At 49.3% G+C, this 19,223-nt stretch overlaps 5 protein-coding genes across 7 annotated transcripts; all 5 read right to left on the bottom strand.

The window, feature by feature from the left end:
* Nucleotides 1-286: 286 nt before the first annotated feature.
* On the bottom strand, nt 287-6,484 carry ONS95_007350 (uncharacterized protein). 3 transcript variants are annotated; one of them, XM_058500855.1, is made up of 3 exons: nt 2,295-6,484; nt 1,965-2,247; nt 287-1,911 (listed from the first exon to the last, which is right to left on the bottom strand). In XM_058500855.1, exons 1-3 carry the CDS (start codon nt 4,896-4,898, stop codon nt 782-784), a joined length of 4,017 nt encoding a protein of 1,338 aa, XP_058349672.1. In that variant the 5' UTR covers nt 4,899-6,484; the 3' UTR covers nt 287-781. The 3 variants fall into 3 exon arrangements, with proteins under 3 accessions (XP_058349672.1, XP_058349671.1, XP_058349670.1); XM_058500854.1 differs by having other exon boundaries at nt 1,965-6,022; XM_058500853.1 differs by having other exon boundaries at nt 287-2,247; nt 2,295-6,022.
* A 5,123-nt stretch (nt 6,485-11,607) lies between these two features.
* ONS95_007349 (uncharacterized protein) lies at nt 11,608-12,668 on the bottom strand. Its single transcript, XM_058500852.1, has one exon. It carries the CDS (start codon nt 12,509-12,511, stop codon nt 11,720-11,722), a length of 792 nt encoding a protein of 263 aa, XP_058349669.1. The 5' UTR covers nt 12,512-12,668; the 3' UTR covers nt 11,608-11,719.
* A 1,628-nt stretch (nt 12,669-14,296) lies between these two features.
* ONS95_007348 (uncharacterized protein) lies at nt 14,297-15,209 on the bottom strand. The gene is made up of 2 exons (XM_058500851.1): nt 14,699-15,209; nt 14,297-14,644 (listed from the first exon to the last, which is right to left on the bottom strand). Exons 1-2 carry the CDS (start codon nt 14,936-14,938, stop codon nt 14,429-14,431), a joined length of 456 nt encoding a protein of 151 aa, XP_058349668.1. The 5' UTR covers nt 14,939-15,209; the 3' UTR covers nt 14,297-14,428.
* A 973-nt stretch (nt 15,210-16,182) lies between these two features.
* Nucleotides 16,183-16,909, bottom strand: ONS95_007347 (uncharacterized protein; the record flags this gene model as incomplete). The annotated part of the gene is made up of 4 exons (XM_058500850.1): nt 16,183-16,303; nt 16,355-16,426; nt 16,479-16,711; nt 16,784-16,909. The coding sequence occupies 4 exons, from the start codon at nt 16,907-16,909 to the stop codon at nt 16,183-16,185; spliced, it is 552 nt and encodes a 183-aa protein (XP_058349667.1).
* A 558-nt stretch (nt 16,910-17,467) lies between these two features.
* On the bottom strand, nt 17,468-18,170 carry ONS95_007346 (uncharacterized protein; the record flags this gene model as incomplete). The annotated part of the gene is made up of 3 exons (XM_058500849.1): nt 17,468-17,518; nt 17,569-17,927; nt 18,038-18,170. 3 exons carry the CDS (start codon nt 18,168-18,170, stop codon nt 17,468-17,470), a joined length of 543 nt encoding a protein of 180 aa, XP_058349666.1.
* Nucleotides 18,171-19,223: the final 1,053 nt, after the last annotated feature.

Here is a 19,223-nt window from a genome sequence, read left to right as displayed (position 1 = left end):
ATGGAGGGAGGATATTCTTTTTGCTCGAGCGAGGGATTGGGTGTCACACGAAGATGTGCTTAGCTTGAGCTTGGATGTATGTATGTAGTCACGAGAAATGCAGGCAGAGCAGGCTACAGCGTCAGATAGTGGGACCTCTGGAAGGGTTCAGTGGCGATGAATACCTGGACATCCGGCTAACACTACCCTTCGTACTTAGGCGAGACTTGGCCTTGTCATCTCCTCACGTACCCTCTAGTGGTCGTAAACATCACCCATTGCTTCTCTTTCGCGCAGGCAGCAAAGACGAGTCATCATAAGTTTGAAATTGACATGACCATACAGTATAAAGTTATCGATTTTGGCTATATTATCTCATCTCTCCGCACCGAAGAGAAGAATAAAGTAGGCCCTATCTTATCGTAATCCCCTTTCGTCCCATCCTAGTGGCCCATCCAGTCATCGAACGAAAAAAACCTAGGAGATGTAATCCATGAAAAAGTCTCGAGAGGCTAGGTATCCTCAACCCTATACAAACACAAACATACAAACAGAGGATGGGTTGTCCTACGAAGTCATCAAGAAATGAAATGCGTAAAGCATTATCATCTGGTATCTAAATATCAAAGATGCAATAAAAACGGATACATAATCAAACATCTGACAGCGGCCGGTTGCATGAAGAGGATAATTTTTGCAGCAGCGTCAAGAAGTGTAGGTGGTATAAACAAGATAATATCCTCCCAATTTTGGAAAATGAAGTGAAAGCATTGAGAAAAGGTCGTGAAGAGGTGAGAGTGCTTTAATGCGCCTTCTTGCGACCAAACATCCGCTGGAAAGCATTTGCTTCGTCTTTTGGAAGGGCTGGTGCGAAGGTTTGAGGCTGGGTTTGCATGCTGCTGGGAGGTTCGCTGCTGAGGAGGAAGTCGGCAAGATCGCTGGTTCGAGTTGAAGCATAGACTGCCTCTCGTGGTTGGTAGCTCTTTTGAACAACTCTTCTTCGGCCGGCATCATTATTTCGGGCAGTATCGAGTTGTGAGACGTAGTTGGCATTTCGAGGCTGCTCATATGACGGAGTGGTCGTACTGTATTTTGCCGCGATCGGAGTGTAGAGAGGAGTCTTACGAGGTCCCGGAACGGAAGAATCAATGCCGTTAGATTGTGTTTTTGGGGGAAGGGATGGGCCGGAAGTGGAGCCATTACGACCAAATCGTGACATGAGGCTACCTGAGCTGGGCTTCTTCTTCATCTTCTTGCTTCCGGGTCTAGGTACATCATCAAGCGCGGAATTTGTACGGACTGGATCAGGAGGTGGCGGCGGGGCGTTTCTCAAGAACTCTGCCAAACTCTCCTCCTTGATCGGTGGTGGTCTGGACGGAAACAGGTCGTCGTCTTCCTCGTCAGAAAAGTCGATGGCGTAAGGATCACGAACTCGGCGAGTCTTGCGCTTGGGCATCATATCCTCTTCTTCAAAATCATTCCGAGTCTGAGTTGGCAGTGGTTTGTTCCTGGATCCGTTAAGTAAGGCGCTCTGCGATGTCACAGAGCTGGTGACCGAAGCAGTATTGCTGAATCGGACGTCTGGGATGTTAGCATCGACAGCTTTGCCCCCTACAGCACCAGTCATTTGATCCGAATCCATTGTACTGCGAAATGGCGCGACGGTACGCGGAATTCGGTGATCTTGCTTTTCCAATTGGGGACCAGATCTGACAAAGTCGATTAGATCACTGACGCTGTCACCACGTGGTACAACAGCATCACGAGCTTGGAGCCTGCTGCGACCTGCCGAGGATTGGGAACGCTTTGGCACTGAAGTTGCAGTACCAACTCGTGGAGGTCCTCCTGAGCTGAAGTTTCGCGGAGCGCCATTTGTACTGCGATTCGTAGAAGCGCTTCTGATTGGTACAGGCTCGTAAGAGTTGGCAGGGCCTGAAAGCAGTTAGCAATACACTCTGAATGGATATGGAAAGGGCCAAACTTGCCTGTGCTTCTGATAAATTCGGCGAAATCACCAATTGAATCTCGGTCAATCCGAGCGTCACGAGCCTGTGGAGCATTCGGCCGCAGTCTTGCTCCCGTATTGTTTGTTTGAGGTCTTGCGACAGGTTTGAATGACTTCGCCGATTTGACAGATCTTGCCACCTCCATGGGTGGATTGGAGTTCAGTCCATTTTGCTTACTGACAGAGGATGAATGGGATCGGCCCGTCATAGGTCTTGCGTCAGGAATCGTGGGTGGAGTAATGTAGCGTGGTGAATCGGGAGACTGGGGAAAGTTAGCAAGCCCGGGCATATAATACGGGAGTTGCATACCTCAATATCACGCATGTTCTGTGGAGTCAGGGTATACTGAATGGTTTGATCACTTCGAATGAGCTGCTCAAAACTCTGTCCTTTACGTTCCACAGTTCTTGTGCCACTATCTTCGGAAGTACGAACTGGCTTCAATTTGTAAGAGCCTGAGGATGACCCAGATCCTGAGGTATGGATTGATCGCTGGCCCTTCGCGATATGTTCCGCTGCGATTGAACGAGGTGGGGACGACCGTGTAGCTTGAGCACGAGTTTGAGATTGTGGTTCCACAGCTGGCTGGGAGTAAGTGTCGGCGGCACTGTAGGCACTAGGTGCAATCGAGCTGTACTCATCGGAAGTACCCCGAGCTCCATCCATCATTTCCCGCAATGGGGTCAGTGGAGGGGCTCCATTCTCAACATCGACAGCCGAGTTGAAAGCCGGATTCTCCTTCGGCGAATCAACGCGTGGATAGCTGGTAACTTCTCGTGCTGTTCGAGAGATAGGTGCAGCATCGAGGATGAACGGTGCTGGCTGTGATGGCTCATAAGTGGTCACAAATGGAGCCGAATGAGATTCTATGAGCGACTCGACTGGAATCGGCATTGAAGGGTTGAGTTCGATATCTCTCTCCTCGACTTCTGAGATTGAATCTCCAGCACTGTTCCTGGCACGTCTTACACTGTGAGATGATCCATGACGGTCGATTGGACTGGCAGTATGACCTCGTGAGACTGGGCTGGTCATTCGAGGAGTTTGAATTGCAGAGTAAACACTGTTTGGTCGAGAAACAACAGTGGGTCGACCCATATCTGCTGCACCGAGAGAACCTTCTCGTGATCTAGTAGGACTTCTTGGCGAAGTGACATCGATCAGGCGGAGAGAATGCACGCTGGGAGATCGGACGCTCGAGTGTTTCGAGGAATACTCCTTGCTCTCATCTGGAGAAGCACGGCCACCAATGGAAACACGAGAAGATGTCAAGATCTGAGGTTCTTCAGTGAAGTCTTCCTCGAACTCGGGTTCGTCAGTAACGAGGAAGGTCTGTGGTGCTTCGCCCTTCGCAGCAGCCACGATTCCTGCGACAGCTGTAGCCCCTGCAGCAGCAGCACCTGCAACTAGTCCGACAATCTTCCCAGTTCCCGAGTTTGATTCGGCCTTGACAGGCTCTTCCAAGTTCTCCTTTTCGACTGTGGAGTTGTTTGGTTCTGTAGAATCTACTGCAGCGGTTTCTGCGTCAACTGAGGGCTGTTCTACTTCAACTTCTTCGACGGACGGCTTCTGGCGCTTCGAATACCTGAACGGCAATGGAGTAGACGAAGGTAAAGAGTTCGAACGTTTCCTTGACCCGGAAATCGAGGATAGTGGTCGCTCGGTTTTCGGAGAAGTGGGCGAAGTGGGCGAAGGCAAGGAGCCAACAAAGATCATCATGCTCCTAGGCCGTGGTGGAAGCTGAAGCTCTTCCTCGTCATTAGACGATTCTTCGTCCTCGTCGTCACTCTGGCGAGCAAGTCCAGGAATCTCAATTTCTCTAATATCATTGGCGTTGATAGGAAGGGGAATTGAAGCAGCATGTTCATGTTCAGCCAATACTGCAGCTAGTGATGGACGTCGTAGGTCCTCGGGGATCGGATCCTCAGGCCCAACGCTTGCAGCCCTGCTACTTTGGAGTTGAGACTTCAATGACTCTCGTGAAAACGAGTGAGACATCGAAACTGAGGTCGTAGGGGATCGTATTCGCTTCTTCCAGCCTCGCCATAATCGGCCCAAAGTTCTGTCCAGTGCAACGCGCTCCATGTCATTTTCTTCGACCACAACGCGCTCAGCGATGTCTGCCGGCGTTTGCGTGCCGTCTCTCTCTTCTTTCTCAAGCTTGACTTTCAGTCTGTAGTATGCAGCTTGTCCAGCGACAACCAAGACTTGCTCTCCCATGAACTCCAAGATGGAAGTGAGGAAGATGGCAACTGCAGGCGAAACAACGCCAGGATTGTTTGAGAATCGGTTGTTGGATCCTGGAGGACCATCCAACTGGTCTTGCTCGGTATAGAAATCCTCGTCCTCTTCCTCCATGTCTCCAAGAGACGAGTATACCATACATCGTAGTCGAGTGCGCTTCCAGACCAACTCCAAATCCCAGTCTCCGCTCGGTTCGAGTCCATTGTGAAACGCAAGAAGTTCTTCTTCTTCGCCACCACCGAGATATTCGTGCAACTCCTGGTCGGCACCAGCAATCGCCTCTTTGGCGAGTTTTGGCTTCAGCACCTCTGCAACAGCCGGTCGAAGTGATGCGAGAGACGTTGATCGAGAAATAGATAGGAAATTGAATAGAAGCTGGTCCAAAAATCTGTTCACAAGTCTCAAGGCAGGTGGTGCAACCAGTGCCGTCTCTCCAGAAGGCTCAATGCCATGTTGGTCGAACCAAGTATCGGCATGGCTGTCGTGGTCGTTCGTGACAATTTGGGACGCTGCGGATGCCGCAATAAAAGCTGGATCTGGCGAAACGGTTGATGGAGGTGAGAGCAAGCCGCCGAAGCCACCAAGAGATGGGCGGTCACTCGAAATACTTTGTGACCGTCTCGACCTGGTGGAAGCGTCGGTAAGAATTGAGAGTTCGGCAGGGGCCATCGTGACGATTTCACAGCACAAAGAGCCTTCGTTCCTCTGCTATCATCCAATTTCCGTTGATTCGTATCAGCGACAGGTCGAAATCATTTGTCCTGACGATAGAAATCTTCCCGAATTAATGCGATGGTTGTGGGAGGCTGGTTTAGATGGGAAAATAATTGGAGATCAGATTGAACTCCGGTCGAGTCTGTGCAATTGGATATGATTAGCCTCTAAGGAGATCGGGAAAGGCAGAGCGACGAAACAGGGCGAGGGAGAAGGGGGAGTCCGTGTTGCAGGATCGCCGCTGTCGTCAATGCATGTACAATGGGGGATGGAGAGGACTCGGCTTGTGTGGGCTCGTTGCGACGGGTCGCACTGCACGCTGTGTTCACGACAGATTGTGCGACGGAATGCGCATGGTGAACTCGTGGTCGTGAAGTATTCGAGTTCAGCGAGTCCGACTGCTTCTTGTCTGCTCCTCCAGTGTCCGTCCCCATTTACCGCTGTTGTGAGGGCAGTGCTTGATGTGGTAGGTAAGAAAGATGAAACATACCCAGAATGCCGGTCCACTCAGAAGCAGCTATGTCCCAGCCAGAAGGTCCGGAGAAAAGGCGAGCGAGCGAGCAATGGCAGAAGATGAAAGCAATGGAAGGTAAAGTTGCCGCTGATGTGAGAGGATATGAAAACCCCCGGCGCAGCTCGTGTCAGACTCCAGTCGAGTGAAAGAAAATTTTGTATGTAGTGGTTTACAAAGAGCACAGGAGGTGAGGTGCAGGTGGGTGAACAAACGACGGGAGTAACCAGACCAGACCAGACCAGACCAGACCAAACCAGACGAGGCGAATTGAGCGAGGGGGGGAGGAGGAGGAGGTGGGCCAGTAGTACTGTAGTAGTGACCGGGGGAAAACAGTAGACCAGAGTCAGGCGTTCTCGAAGCGAGCTGCCATCCGGATTCAGGGGATAGATACCAGGACCAGGACCGGGACCAGGACCTCCACTACCTTACCAACCGGACCTTGCCTGGGTGGGGTGGGGTTGGAGACTTGGAGTGCGAGTGGAGTGGGACTTTTGCTTGCTTAGGTTGTCTTCCAGCTCAATTTCAGGGACCACCCCAATAATACTGTACTGTACTGTACTGTACTGTACTGTACGGTGCACTGTGGATTCTGTGGCGTTGGATGCGGAGAATATCAGCGAAACAGCGCTCTCTCCGTCCTTGCGTGCTGGGTCGGAGGAGAGGTTGGATTAAGGGCGAGGTCCGCAATCGTAAGTCTTATTTCCTGCTTGACATGGGAGGAGGGGGAGGAAGAGGGAGAAGGAGAGGGGCTGGGAGGCTGGGAGACTGAGGAAGAGGAGAGGAGAGGAGAGGAGAGGAGAGGAAATAAGTGAAAGAGGTGAAACTCGGATGCAGGAGCTGGTGGTTATCAACAAAACTGAAGTGGGTATCTAAGTTAGCTACAGTAGGGGATCTGGAGCAGGGGTTAAAGTTAAAGGAACAGTCCGCAGAGATGATATGATATGCAGCAGATAATGTAGATTTAGATTTACTTACCTACGGAGTACAGGTGCGCTTGCGACTAGACACTCCGTTTCTGGTACTCGAGTAGGTAAATTTACATTGCATTCCATTATTCTTGCCTGTGGAGGCAGAACGCTTTAGCTTTCAAGGGACTAATTCACATTACTCCAGTACTCACTACAGAGTGATAGGCTCGATAGGGTAGGTAAGAGGTAAGGTACTAGGTAGTAGTAGGAGGCACTTCCAACCTGCTACTGTAGATGTCTGCTGTACTGTACTGTGCTACTGCTACTGCTACTGCACCTGCACCTGCACCTGCACCTGCACCTGCACCTGCAGGAGCCAGGCCGGGTTTGTTCAGTTCTCGAACCTTGTTGTTGCTTTGACATGTTCATCATGTTCATGTCCATGTACTTCCAGCTTCAACTTCAGCTAATAGATTAACTTTGACCAAGCAACTCCAGCCTTTTCTTCGTCCACTACTGCTTTCCGTGCTTCTCCTCTCCTCGTATCGCATCGCATCGCACAAACCACAGAACCTTCCTGCCTCCTCATTACTTAGAATGATCAGATGCCACGGCCACGGCCACGGCCTTCCAAGCCCAGGGCCGTGCGACTGGTAAACTCTACCTCCGTGGCACCAAAACTAACATCGACACTAGAATGTTTGAGGAAGCCGATGGCAGACCAGAGTCACCAGACGGGAAAAGACTCTGCATCAGCTCTGTCGGCCCCATTATTATTGTTATTTGACATCCCACCGCTTGAAATAAATCCTCAGCTCCCACTCTGCCACTTCACGCCCTCGCCCTCGCCCTCGTCGTCCATGGTGTTCTCGCTTGACTCGCCCAGCTTCCGTTTATTGAATTATTGGTGGCTGCGAACGCAACAACGATGACCCCTACGCAAGCTTTCCACAATGATCTTCGGATTGTCACCTTTCGCGTTTGCTTCTTTGGAAAGGGGTGCGGCATGGCGCGGTATGGCGCGGGAGGGCATGGCCTGCTACTGCTTTTCATTTGCAGACCTTTGCGCTTCATGGCTTGACTGCAGGTGCTTTGCCGAGAGAGCGACGAGGAGACGGTGCTGCTCCCGGCAAAGTGACCGAAACCAATAGGGTGGCTGCGGCTCCCTTGAAGAAAGCCCGGCGTCTTTACTGAGTTTACTCTCATCCTACCCATACAGAGGCCAGCATTCCAAGGTTAGGTAATTTACCTACTGATGAATTATATCAACATCAACACCCTCCGAAGCTGGAGTCGCAGTCATGTTTAATGTTTAATCTCGATTCAGGTACAGTACTGGACGGAAACGGCTGATACGGGGTTTAGCTTCCATGGAGCCAACAAGACACGCGAAGACGGGAATCTTGGGATATCGGAATGTTGCTTTTTGAAGTTCCAGCCATGACCCCTCCACATATTTCTCTTTGCACCCCACGCACATACCTATGGTTCATGGGATCGGTATTTGTTTCTTTGGTAAGGATTGATCGATCATCGATAATCGATCGAGGGGGATGCTTTAAATTACAGCCTCAGCTACGGCCTCCAAATCCCCAGGTTTTTGCACTCTTGTGGATGTAATGTAGACTATCTCGTGTACTCCTCGTAGACTAACACTTGGCTCTTCACGGCCAATACATGACAAGTCAAATCCCAAATTTGCGAAGCTAAACATGTCTCGGCTCTCGATAAAAATTCTCCTCCCGGGGTGAGACAGCCCTTCGTCATGGGAACGGATAAAAATCGATCGTCTGAAATTTGATGGCGTCGGCGAACAACTTTTGCGTTTGACGGCGGCAACCCCTAGTTCTTTGGATCAGTGAAGGCTGTGAATTCGTCCTGTGTTTTGACTTCAGACTCGCAACCATGTCATAACGCAGTGAAGGGACGTACTGTATAGGTAATTTCTACCCTCTCCCGCTTGTGCAGGTGCAATGGCAGGCCACAGCCAACATTTACAGTGCACAGGGTGGTTCTCTTTGGATAACTCGAGGCTGCAATTGGACCCGGTGGCCGTCTTTGCCTTTCAGGCACATTATTCTTATTGAGTTGCTGCAATTTGCTGCAGGATGCTGCCCATGCTGCAGGATGCGTCGCACCCCTCACTCCTCCACACCAACGCCTGGAGCACCTTGTCCTTTGTCCTCCCAGAACCCAGGACTATCTCGACAGCATCACATCACGTCCAACTAGTCCTTTCATCGTTCACCCCAGCCTCGATGAAGGAAATGCAAGCGGCCCCGATCCCATAACATGGAAACTATGTAATTTAGGATATGGCACAACCTGCACCTCACACATCATGCCTGGTGCCTGGTGCCTCATGCCTCATGCCTCACAGTCGATTTGTGCCTTCCCCATCATGCTTTCGTCCAGCACCCGTTTTCTGGATTCCCTCGATACTTTGCGTGGCCTTTCATGATTTCATCCCAACAATTACGCTTCTGGTCCCAATTGTCTGTTTGACTTCGCCCAGCCCTCTCCGCACCTCTCCCGGCTACCGAAAATCTGGGGCTAATCCGTTCTACTGTCGGCCTTTAGCACGCTACTGCGTTCGAGCCGTGTTACCAACAGAACTACCAACATGTACAAAGCGGAGGCGTTCTTGGCTGGTCCCGTTTGATGTCTTCGTGGCATTGGCTGGACCATTTTCAGAGCAGTTTCAGAGTTAATTTACATTACCAACGACTCTTAACTTCCTAGCCAAACTCCAGTCCCTCAGGCCAAAGCTGAGGACTTTGACGCCGACAGTAAGCAGTGCATTGCGGTGCGGTGAAGTGCGTGCAGAATACCTTCGCACGCCGCACGTCTGTGCCACACCTGCTGATGATTGCTCGGGACGGGAGGGATCAACAAGGGTGCACCCACGGCCCGGATAATCACCACACTCTCTTTGTTAGTTAGGACATCGACTTGACTGCTTCTGTGTCCAACAGTGCTAAAACAACAATGCGAGTCAAAACGGCGGAGACCGTCTACAAACGTGCTGCGCCGCTGTCCTTCCATGGAAAGTATCTGCTCTCACGGTCTCACCACGTAAATTTACCAAACACTGTTGATACCCTTGGACTGTAACCGAGAGTGGGGTACGTACCTGTCAACAACCAGCACCCCTGGCCACCTCATCTGACTTCCTCACGGTGCCTCGCATATCATTGCCAACCTTTTCAAGATCTCGTCCAACGCTCGGCTTCCTGCACGAGAAGGATGCAGGAGCAACGTCTTCGTCCCGAATTGGACACACACATACCTCCCGTCTACCAATCATCTCGCAGGCAAGAAAGCACTCATCCGAATCCGATCTGGACAACTGACGAGATGGATCCGAGGCCAACCAAGCAAGGGCTGTAGCAAGCCGTTCTGCAGGTGTCCAATCACCTGGCACGTACCCAGCAATCTCAAGTGTCCGACTCGCGTTTGTTATTTGTTATAATTTTACCTTCCTGCTCCCATGTTCTATTTGCGTCCCGTGATTAAGTTCAGTCCTGGCGTTGACTTTTGCTGCCAATGCAAGTACTTTTGTTCCCTTTCCCGGGACTAATACCCGGTAATTCTATCCGTAACCTACATTCTGTTACTCTACCTACCTCTGCGTCAAAGCCAATTTCATACCCCTTGCCATATCCTCGTCATTCCCTAAGTGCGTACAATTATTCTCCATCCTCCGCTGGGATTGCAGCCCTTACGTTCTCCCCTCCACATACTTCCAATGAATCTTTCTTGATACAGCAAATTGCGGATTATCGATATTACTTCTCGAGAGCGTGTTGGTGAGTTCGTCCACGGTGTTGAACTGCCCACTTAAGTCTTGCATAAGCGAGTTGGCGAGGGCGTTCATCAGAGGATCTTGGCGGTCGTTGGTGATGGCGCCTATATGTTCCTTGCGTCAGTCATATCTCCGTACTTCAATTTCGTTCGTTTTAACCTAGAAGGTAGCCATGCCTCAAAATTACGCTGTCAGCAATTATGACGGGAAGAAGGACAACTAACCCCCGACCCCATCCTACGGATTCGGATCGCTCAAAAGTGTCTCCAGAATCCCAGTCCGATCCTACTTGAAATCCATCATCAGATCAATCTCCGCCAGAACCCTGCCATCCCTACAACCTTTCGCATATGCCAGCTCCTCACTCTGAGTATAACCTCCCTGTTGGCATACTTCTGTCAATCGCCGCAGCCGGTTCGGTCGATATGTGAGGCAGTTGAAGCAGAAGCGCGAGTGTAGGACTTGGACGTTGGGTGCGTACGGGTCAGGTGAGGGGTCTTGCACGCGGAGGCATGCTGCAAAGAAGGTGCAAATCGGAGTAGGTTTGGATTTTGAAACAGTGTATATTGGGAACGGGGGGGGGGAGGGGGGGGGGTATGAGACCAGGGCAGATGCCTGGGATGTAAGCATGTTTGCAGACGCTGTGGATCCGCTATAAGGTAGCCAATTAGCTTGGTACTTGTAGAAACCTTCATGAGAAATGGGATAAACATACGGGTTTATCCTGTACAGCAGCACCGCCAAAGGTGCAAGCTGAGCAAAGGAGAGCTATTGTTTAAGTATTTTTGTCAACTAATCACATCTCTCCTACTGCTCTTGTCGTCTCAAAGCACGTCAAGAAAACGAACGGAATGCATAATCCAAACGACTTACGGTCCAAAATCTATCTCGTATCAGGACTGTTCCCCGGCATCGTCTGCCACGGCGCAGGCCGATCTCTGAAATGTCCTAACCACTCGTGCTCACAGTTCTGATATAGGTACATGCTATCTTCTTGGTCTGGTCGGTCGCGTTAGTCGGCCATCTTATGTACGCTTGAATAAGATTGGACGAAAAGAATCCTTGTATAAATATTCAATTTCGTTTGAATTCGGCTAAGGTGGATTATAATACGGAATTATTTAGTGGTTTGTGACGAGGCGTTGTGCCGGGCTCGAGGGATAAAGAAGGTTTCCAAAAAACGGGTCCGGACTTTGTGGGTTTCAGAAGACAGGGAGACACATCTTTATCTTTGCTCTGCTTCTTGGACAAAAATTTGCTGTCAAATCACTTTGATAGAGGCTTGTAATTTGACTTGGTCGTCCTTGACAGGGGTGAGATTCTGTTGTTTAGATCGACATAGGTTAAGCGAGGGCGCTGATTCATGAGATGTTGCCCCACATTGTTCGACAAAGTTCGGTGTTAAAAATCCAAGTGGAATCTCTTTATCAAGAAACTATCTTACACGCATTTATCTTCCATCGCATCGCATCGTCAGATCAAAACTATGGTAGAGTCCCAGCCTCTGAACAATATAATAATCTTACAAAAGTTTCACTCAAGTTCCCCACTAAAACTTCCTCTTCGCCAACCTTCTCCCCTCCTTCCGCCCCTGCACACCTACGCCATCCGCAATCCCGTTCTCTCTCAATTCTCCCAACTCGATCTCTCTCATCAGATCATACTCCAAAACATCATACTCGACCTCCATCCCCTGAATCCCCGCCACCAACTCCTCCTCAATCGCCTCATCCGACTTCACATTGAGCCTCTCCATCAAATTCGCCATTTCCCTCGTTACTTTCCCACCTTTCCGGCTCCCATAAATCTCACTCCAATCGAGCGATAAATCCAACGCCATAATTCTCCCATCGCGAACTCCTTCCTCATAGGCTATCATTCGATTCTTGATTTCTTCGGAGATCGGCTTGGCGGAAATCGCTTCGCAACGCGCTTTCGCCGTGTAGTAGATGCGTTGCGATTCAGCCCAGCTACACATTTTGCAGTGCAAAGAATGAATGATCCAGAGCTTTGCTGGTATCGTCTGGTCTTGTGAGCATGCTTGAGATAGAAAGGATCTGCTGCTTTCTGGTGGCTCCCAGAGTTGCATGGGGCTGTTTGGAAACGTTTCTGGTTTGACTTTGCAGAGACATCCGACGTGGCGGTATTCGTAAAAGGCGGCGAGTGGAAAGTCCTGTGTAGGTGGTGCGAAATGGGAAGCGTTGCTCAGGGAGCTGGACGCTAGTGACTGGGGTTGAGACTGAGCGAGCAGGACTGGATCGATGCTAGCATTGCTGGAAGAATTCAGGAAGGTGTCCTCGTCAATGACCATCTCGTCTTCACGGTGAGGCATGAAATCCATGCTTGCTGTTGTTCGATGCCTCGTTCTGAGACGTGATTGGATGATGAGTGGTATCTACGGTGCAGATCGAACTGCTCCCGCATGCAAGGTTGTTGCAATTTTATTTTATTTTATTTTTTGTGGAAGATTAGAGGAGGTGAGAAGTGTTATTTCGTGGAAAATATAAACAAAACAGTGTGACTCGTTGTTCCAAAAGCGCTAGCTTACTGAAAATGAGGCAGAAAGCGGAAAAGACGCTACGTGTGCTGAGGTTTCAGCGTAGAGTAGTGACTTGACGCCTGGACTTAAAGCTATAGAATGCCTGACATCAACATCATCAACATCGGCTGAATTAAGCGACTGTTGCATTCACCTTCCCCCTAACTCATTCACTGTTGAGCAGATCAAAAATTGATCCGCTGGCTAAGAAGGCTTGTCTGGTAGGAACATGGACTCTGTGGCTATGAAGTCCCGGAGATAATTTGCTTTTCTGAGAAGAATTGGTATGTACCGCTCCTATCTGAAGCTTGACTTACTTCCTTCTACTGTAAAAACATAGTTCATCTACCCACACTCTCCAGAACTCTAGGGAGGGCCTAGTCATTGACGATATATCTCCCCCTTTAAGGGATTTGCTAATGAAACAATTTCAAGAGTAACAAATGGTCTTACGTACAGTCGAGAGTCTTAGATGGAGACTCATAGAAACTGTTCAGCCACTTCAGTGAAACAATTACTCTTGAAAGCGAGCAGATTGGGATGTCGTTCATTGCTCTTAGGTTACCTGTTCCTGACACCACCTAGACAGGCCTGACAAATGAACCCCTCCTTAGTGAATATACCACTGGGCCGGATTGATAGCCATCGTCAAACATTGTCCCTGCATGGTAAGTAACCGTCGTGGGTGCCAAGAACCCCTAATAGCTTCCTCGCTTAAAATCCAACCAAAACAACATACCTCGGTATGTTCGAATTATAAAAACGAAAACACGCACTGATCACATTAGGCTCAAAACAGTCCAACAGATAAAATTGAACAGGACTCGAAAGTAAAAGAAGGGCTCCACTTTGCCATCAGAAAGGCGCTGGGCCCGAAGCTCGTTAGCTGGCAACCTAAGTCGCACAGAAAAACCCTCACCTTGATACGCGCGGGGCTGCGACGTCATTGGCTGGTAAAGAGTATGTGCAAATATACGCGGTGAGCTTTAAAGTCATTGACTGGCAAAGTAGTGGTACAGTGGGAGAAAACTGCATACTTGGTTCTCGTTGATAAGTCTTTATAGCGGGTGGCGAGAATGATCGAATTGAGTGGGGGAGGTCACTTCTTGGAGCTGGAGGCCTCGTCAACCAGCTAAGAGAGCGCAGATTACTGAGTGATCGGCTCATGTCGTGCGTAAAGAACACAAGTTCACGTTAGAGCAGTCTGTATAGCGATATCTAGACTGCATTGCATCTGGTCCGAATAGCTGTAAGAGTTTTCTGACGCTGTTGGAGGAAAGCAAATCGATATTGTAGTCTCAATCTCTATCGCTCTTGTCATAGGAGTTATGGCAACAATACTGTGCGAGTCCTAGTGAGAATATCACTTGCGAATGCCAGCATTATTGCCTCAAGTCATGTCAGTTCGCTGTTAGAGTTGTGACATATCCTGTATTGTTAGAATCAAACCTGATAGAGGCTACGTCTTGTAATCCCGAGGAGTTTGACAATGATTGGATTATACCAGCTGTGGTAATGGATCTCTTAGGGTCAGGGAAAGCGGAAAATGAACAAGTAACATCCATCCGAGAAGCCTCACATGAGCCTGGCTAAGTGAATCGTGTTTCTAAGCTTCTGGAGAGCTTCCACCACAACTTGAAAAATGTCTGTGCAAGGGTATCTATTGCTCCCGCCCAAAAAGTCTCGCTTGATCACCATCCTCTCGAACGAACTATCATCTCAACTCCTCAACAATTCAGCAGTACTCTTATGATACCTCCAAGCACACCATTTCCCGTGTCTCGAATTCTTTGTCTTATGCTTATGCTTCGCCTCCTCTTCCGTCCTCACTGCTTCCTTTGTCTCAATCCAATTAGCCTCCCACCTTACCTCCAAATCCTCCACCCACTCTGTCTCGCTTCCCTCTGAACTTCTCCTCTCTTTATTGGCAGCAGGCTTGTCCAGTGTTAGTGGCTTGATCTTCAAACTCTCGCGGGACAGTTCTCTTACCTCAAATTCACCTTCTGATGAACTGCTATCATGAAGCACATGGGAGACTTGGAAAGTTATCTCCATTTCAGCACGATATATACAGCTCGGACAAGCCAATGGTTGTTTGGCGACGCCGAGGATGATATTATCCCAGCAACCGGTCACCGATTTGGAGGATTCGCCTCGCGCGCAAGCTGTGTGTACTTTGCGAGGTCCCCAGTGAGAACAGATGTGGTAGCTTTCCGTTAGCCAGCACATATTGTGGTTTCACTCATCGCCACCAGTGGCTATGAGTTGAGATATGGTCGAGGAGGTGCTTGAGTTGCAGTCGAAGATGATGAAGCTGGAGTAATTAAGAACTGCTTTGGATACCAGCGGAACAGATATAGTTTCCCATATCCTAGATCATTTTTCAATTCTCGTCTGAATGAACCCACTCACAATGAACCGACTGTGCTGTAACCTGTGAGTGGCCGAGTTCTTCACTATGATCAAAGAAAGTCATTGTAGTGAGAGTCGCGAAACAAAGGCATTATCAGTGGATTCCCGTTCTTTTGATAGACAGAAAATAGAGCTGTTCTTTGACACCGGGAAGGAAGAGACAAGAGAGAAGCCAAGCCATTGTTTGACGTTTCGTTATATATGTTTCTTTGTCTGTTGTTAGATGATAGGAACTGTGCTGGCGGGTCGTGCACGTGTTCTGAGTGTTTGGCTTCGTGCATTGTGCTGAGAGAGGCATGATCTGTCTAGTTCAATGTGCGGGTACCGTTTGTAGAGGAAGTAGCCTGGACTGCCTGGTGTGACTTTGTGGACCTGCGAAACAAATAGTGCTGGGAACATGCGTTCACTTGAATAAAAGGAGTAAAAGGCACGTGATGGATACACTACCTCCTGGGCAAACTTGGTACACTACTTTATCTGAACAAATCAAAGTGCTCAATCGATGGTCCATTCCTTAAACTAAAGAAAAACCTTTTGTTAGAGGATTTCCGATGACATAACGTTGTTAAGCTACCTCGGAAACCCGATTATAATCTGGTAGCAGGTGACTGATGGCGCAACTCTCACGAGAACGTATTGTATATCGAATGCTACACATCGATGAAAATTGGCCATAGACACTTGTCTTGCAAGAAACTTAGAGAAGAAGATCGTAGCGAAGATATACGCAATAAACAAAAGGAGCACTCCTCATATTCAGCAACAAATCCCTAATTAGTACCAAATATTACATGAGCCCTATCAAAAACACTAACGCCTAGCTTCCACACACTAAACAACCACCAAAAGAATGGAAGGATCTTTCATTGTTGAGGACGAGGAAAGGGTAAGAGCCAGCTATCAAAAAAAACTTCGAGTACATATCGAAGCAAAAAAGACAACCGCCTATCACCCCCACATGTCTATACATCGTCGCTCCTGTGGCGTGGAGAGCTTTTTATTGAGAGGAGCGAGAGTCCATGCAATTATACCTCCTAGGGATGTAGCTACTGTGAGGTTGTTTACAACATGTAAACGGCGACAGCAGCGAGGCCAAGGAGAGCTCCAGACGAGATAGTGCTGGCAGTGCTAGCTGAAACAAGGGTGTTGTCATCATTGCTACCGCCGTTGGAGCCTGGGGTGCTAAGGTATTGTAAGTATGGTGAAGTTTTAATGGGGACAGGCGAGACCTACTTTTCAGAGGGATTGTTGCCAGAAGTGCCTGGAGTACCTGGGCTACCTGGGGTACCATTACCACCTGGAGTACTACATATTGTTAATCACTGTCAAGTCAGAAAGCTTGGGTGAGCAAACTTACGTGCCGTTGGTCCCTGGGCTGGCACATGGGCAATCCTTCTTACCCTTGGGGCAAGGGCAAGCAGGGATAGTGCCGTTATTGTACTTTGGCTTCTCACCAACGGGGACAACGGTTGGATTGGATGGGTTGTAGGTGATGGTGCACTTCATGGGGCAGTGCTTGACGGTAACCCACTCATCCTTGGTGGCAGTGTAGGTCTTGGTGCCCTCAGTGAAGGTGGTTGGCTTAGGGCACTGTCTCAAAGTCAGAAATATTCAGATGTAGTGACTTGTTGTATCTTATTTTCAAGTCACTCAGGCACATACGTAGGTCTCGTAGGCGGTAACAGTACGAGTGATGACGGAAGTTGTGTTGTCGTAAGGGCCAGCAGTATTACCGAGGACAGGTGCAGCCGCAGCAATGGCAAAGATGAGAGTGGAGGTGAGTTGCATTTTGAAAGAGTTAGCGACTGACTTGGGCAAGTTGAAGATGCAAGAGTATTCAAATGAGAACCGAGAAATGCGAGAAAAGTTGGAAGGAAAGTGCTTCGACGGAAGGGGAGAGATTCTCTTTAAACACTCTGCCTGAGGAGCCAGCTAACCTAGTGGGAAGATGGCTGCAGATGCAGAGTGTGATACTAAGGGTACGCGAAACAGATAGATGATGAAATGCCACTGAATTTTCAGCCTGGACCTTGTCCGGCGAAGATATTGCAAAGCTGTCGAGAACTAAAGTAGTGCCCGAACCAGAATTCCCCCAATGCTTGCCCACACGTTACCTTGGATAAAGCCAACCTTGAGGTCCTTTCCCCACAAAAGTTGGCCATGACCCTGCAAAAAGTGCTTCCAAAAACCGCTGTAATTCAAGTAGCCAAGACCGACTCCTCTTACGTCTCTCTAGATACACCTCTGGCTGCCCAATCACCCCCCAAGTGGGTTTCTCGTAGTCATTCGGAATAGTCGAAGCCTCAAAATATCGTACAAACGCTATGCAATGATCCACCCACCATGCTACCTATCTTCCGGTGCGCCAGAGAACAACCCCACTCTAGTTCGGTGACTCTAGAAGAGGAATCAGTATTTGATCAACAAGGACAAATTTCGTAACATACGTATGGTAATTTTGGTATCACAACCCCCAGCACCGCCAGAAAGTTGATCGTGAAATATGTGAGGTCGTAATGGGTATAATGTGTGCTCAAAAGGAACAGCACTATCGGAACACTCAGAAGGAACTTTTTCGCTGGTGTGTATTGAGCCCCGTTGTCGATTTGCTCCCACATGTTCAGATTATCGTATGCTCCTGCGTTGAATTCGAAAGGAACTCCCCGAACCCAATGAAACATGAGAAAGGAGCCAAACATGTATGAAATGTTGGTCAAGGTCCAAGATGTCTCCTGTGACACGCCAGGAATTATATCGAACAGGACCTTGAGGCAAGCAATGAGAACCAAGTGTATTGTCCAGGCACCTGCCTGAAGTCAGCAAAGCTGGTCTGTGGAATTCGCCGAATATTGCAGAACAACAGGTAGCTGTAAGATCCTTGGCATATTCACAACGGTGTTTGGGGGATTAACTGACCCTTCGCATTTACCCAATTGGCATTCAGATTTGGCAAGGCAGCTTGATCACTCATATGCTCTATCGTCTCCGGGGGTTCTTGATATAACAGACTACTGGATCGCCGCCTCCTGCCCTGCTTTTGTTCGCTCATGGTTCTGTACGGGCCACTCGGACGTGGGGGCTTCGAGGTCGCGTCGTAGGAGACGGTACGAGGGAGGAGTATTGGGGAAGACACTTTGGCGGTAGTCGAAGGAGGAATGGTGAAGGCTGGGGCGCTCAAAGGAGCGTATTTTTGAGAGTATGTTTCTTGTTGTCTCCTGTAGTCAGCACCGCAGGAGAAGAGTCGGATGGGAGGAAGCTTCGTGTCCTAGATGTACAAATATCGTTAGACTCTTATTCCAAGCAGGACACCGTAAAAGAGACAAAGCACGTGTGTCTCGGAATGTGCGGCCGGTGGATAAGGCTCGTGTCCCTGGAAGAGGGAGCTCACCTCTTTGACCAGTACTGGCTGGGGTGCGGCGTAATATTGAGGTGGAAAAGAGCACAGGAATGGGCCTGCCGCGCTGTGATCTGCAGAGGAGGTTCAAGTTGGACGGCGTTGAGAAGCTGCAAGATACGCACGAGGAGGGACGTCAAAGGAAGAAGCAGATGAGATCGAACGGGGAATGGGAATGGGAATGGGAATGGAAACGGAAATGGGATGGAATTGGGATCTGATTCTGGGATGCGGTCGTTCCTTGGAGTTCTGGCCTTGACTGGAAGGTGTGGTTAGTGGTCAGTGGTCAGTGGTCAGTGGTCACTGGCAGGGCACCACAGCGCAGCTTGCAGGGATTGCTAGCGTCTTGGTCGAGGAGGGTGGTGGGAGTGACGAGGTATCGGGCAAAATAATTCAACGCCGACAAGAAGAGAAGAGAAGAGATGAGACGAGACGAGACCAAAGTTACCACTGACCTCACGCATTCCTCCACATCTACGGCCTCAACTTGACGGCAAACCCATCATAGAAGCTGTGTGGACGTGCCGCACTGAATTGCGCACAATATCATACATCCTCTCCAGCAAGGAAAAGATCTGATTCGATCACTTGAAGCTGTCAATTGAAGGTTTTCAAGCAGTTCAAGGCTAATGTCTAGGCCGTCCTGATTTTAGTCCTTACACTCTCACCCTCGCCTGTCGATATTCACCTATGGAAAGATAAGGAAGC

The sequence above is a fragment of the Cadophora gregata genome (genome assembly GCF_030347475.1).
Source record: "Cadophora gregata isolate MNR1 chromosome Unknown scaffold_19, whole genome shotgun sequence".
In the NCBI taxonomy this organism is placed as follows: domain Eukaryota; kingdom Fungi; phylum Ascomycota; class Leotiomycetes; order Helotiales; family Ploettnerulaceae; genus Cadophora; species Cadophora gregata.
Note: the sequence above shows the minus strand (reverse complement) of the source record. Positions and strands in the feature narration are given on the sequence as shown.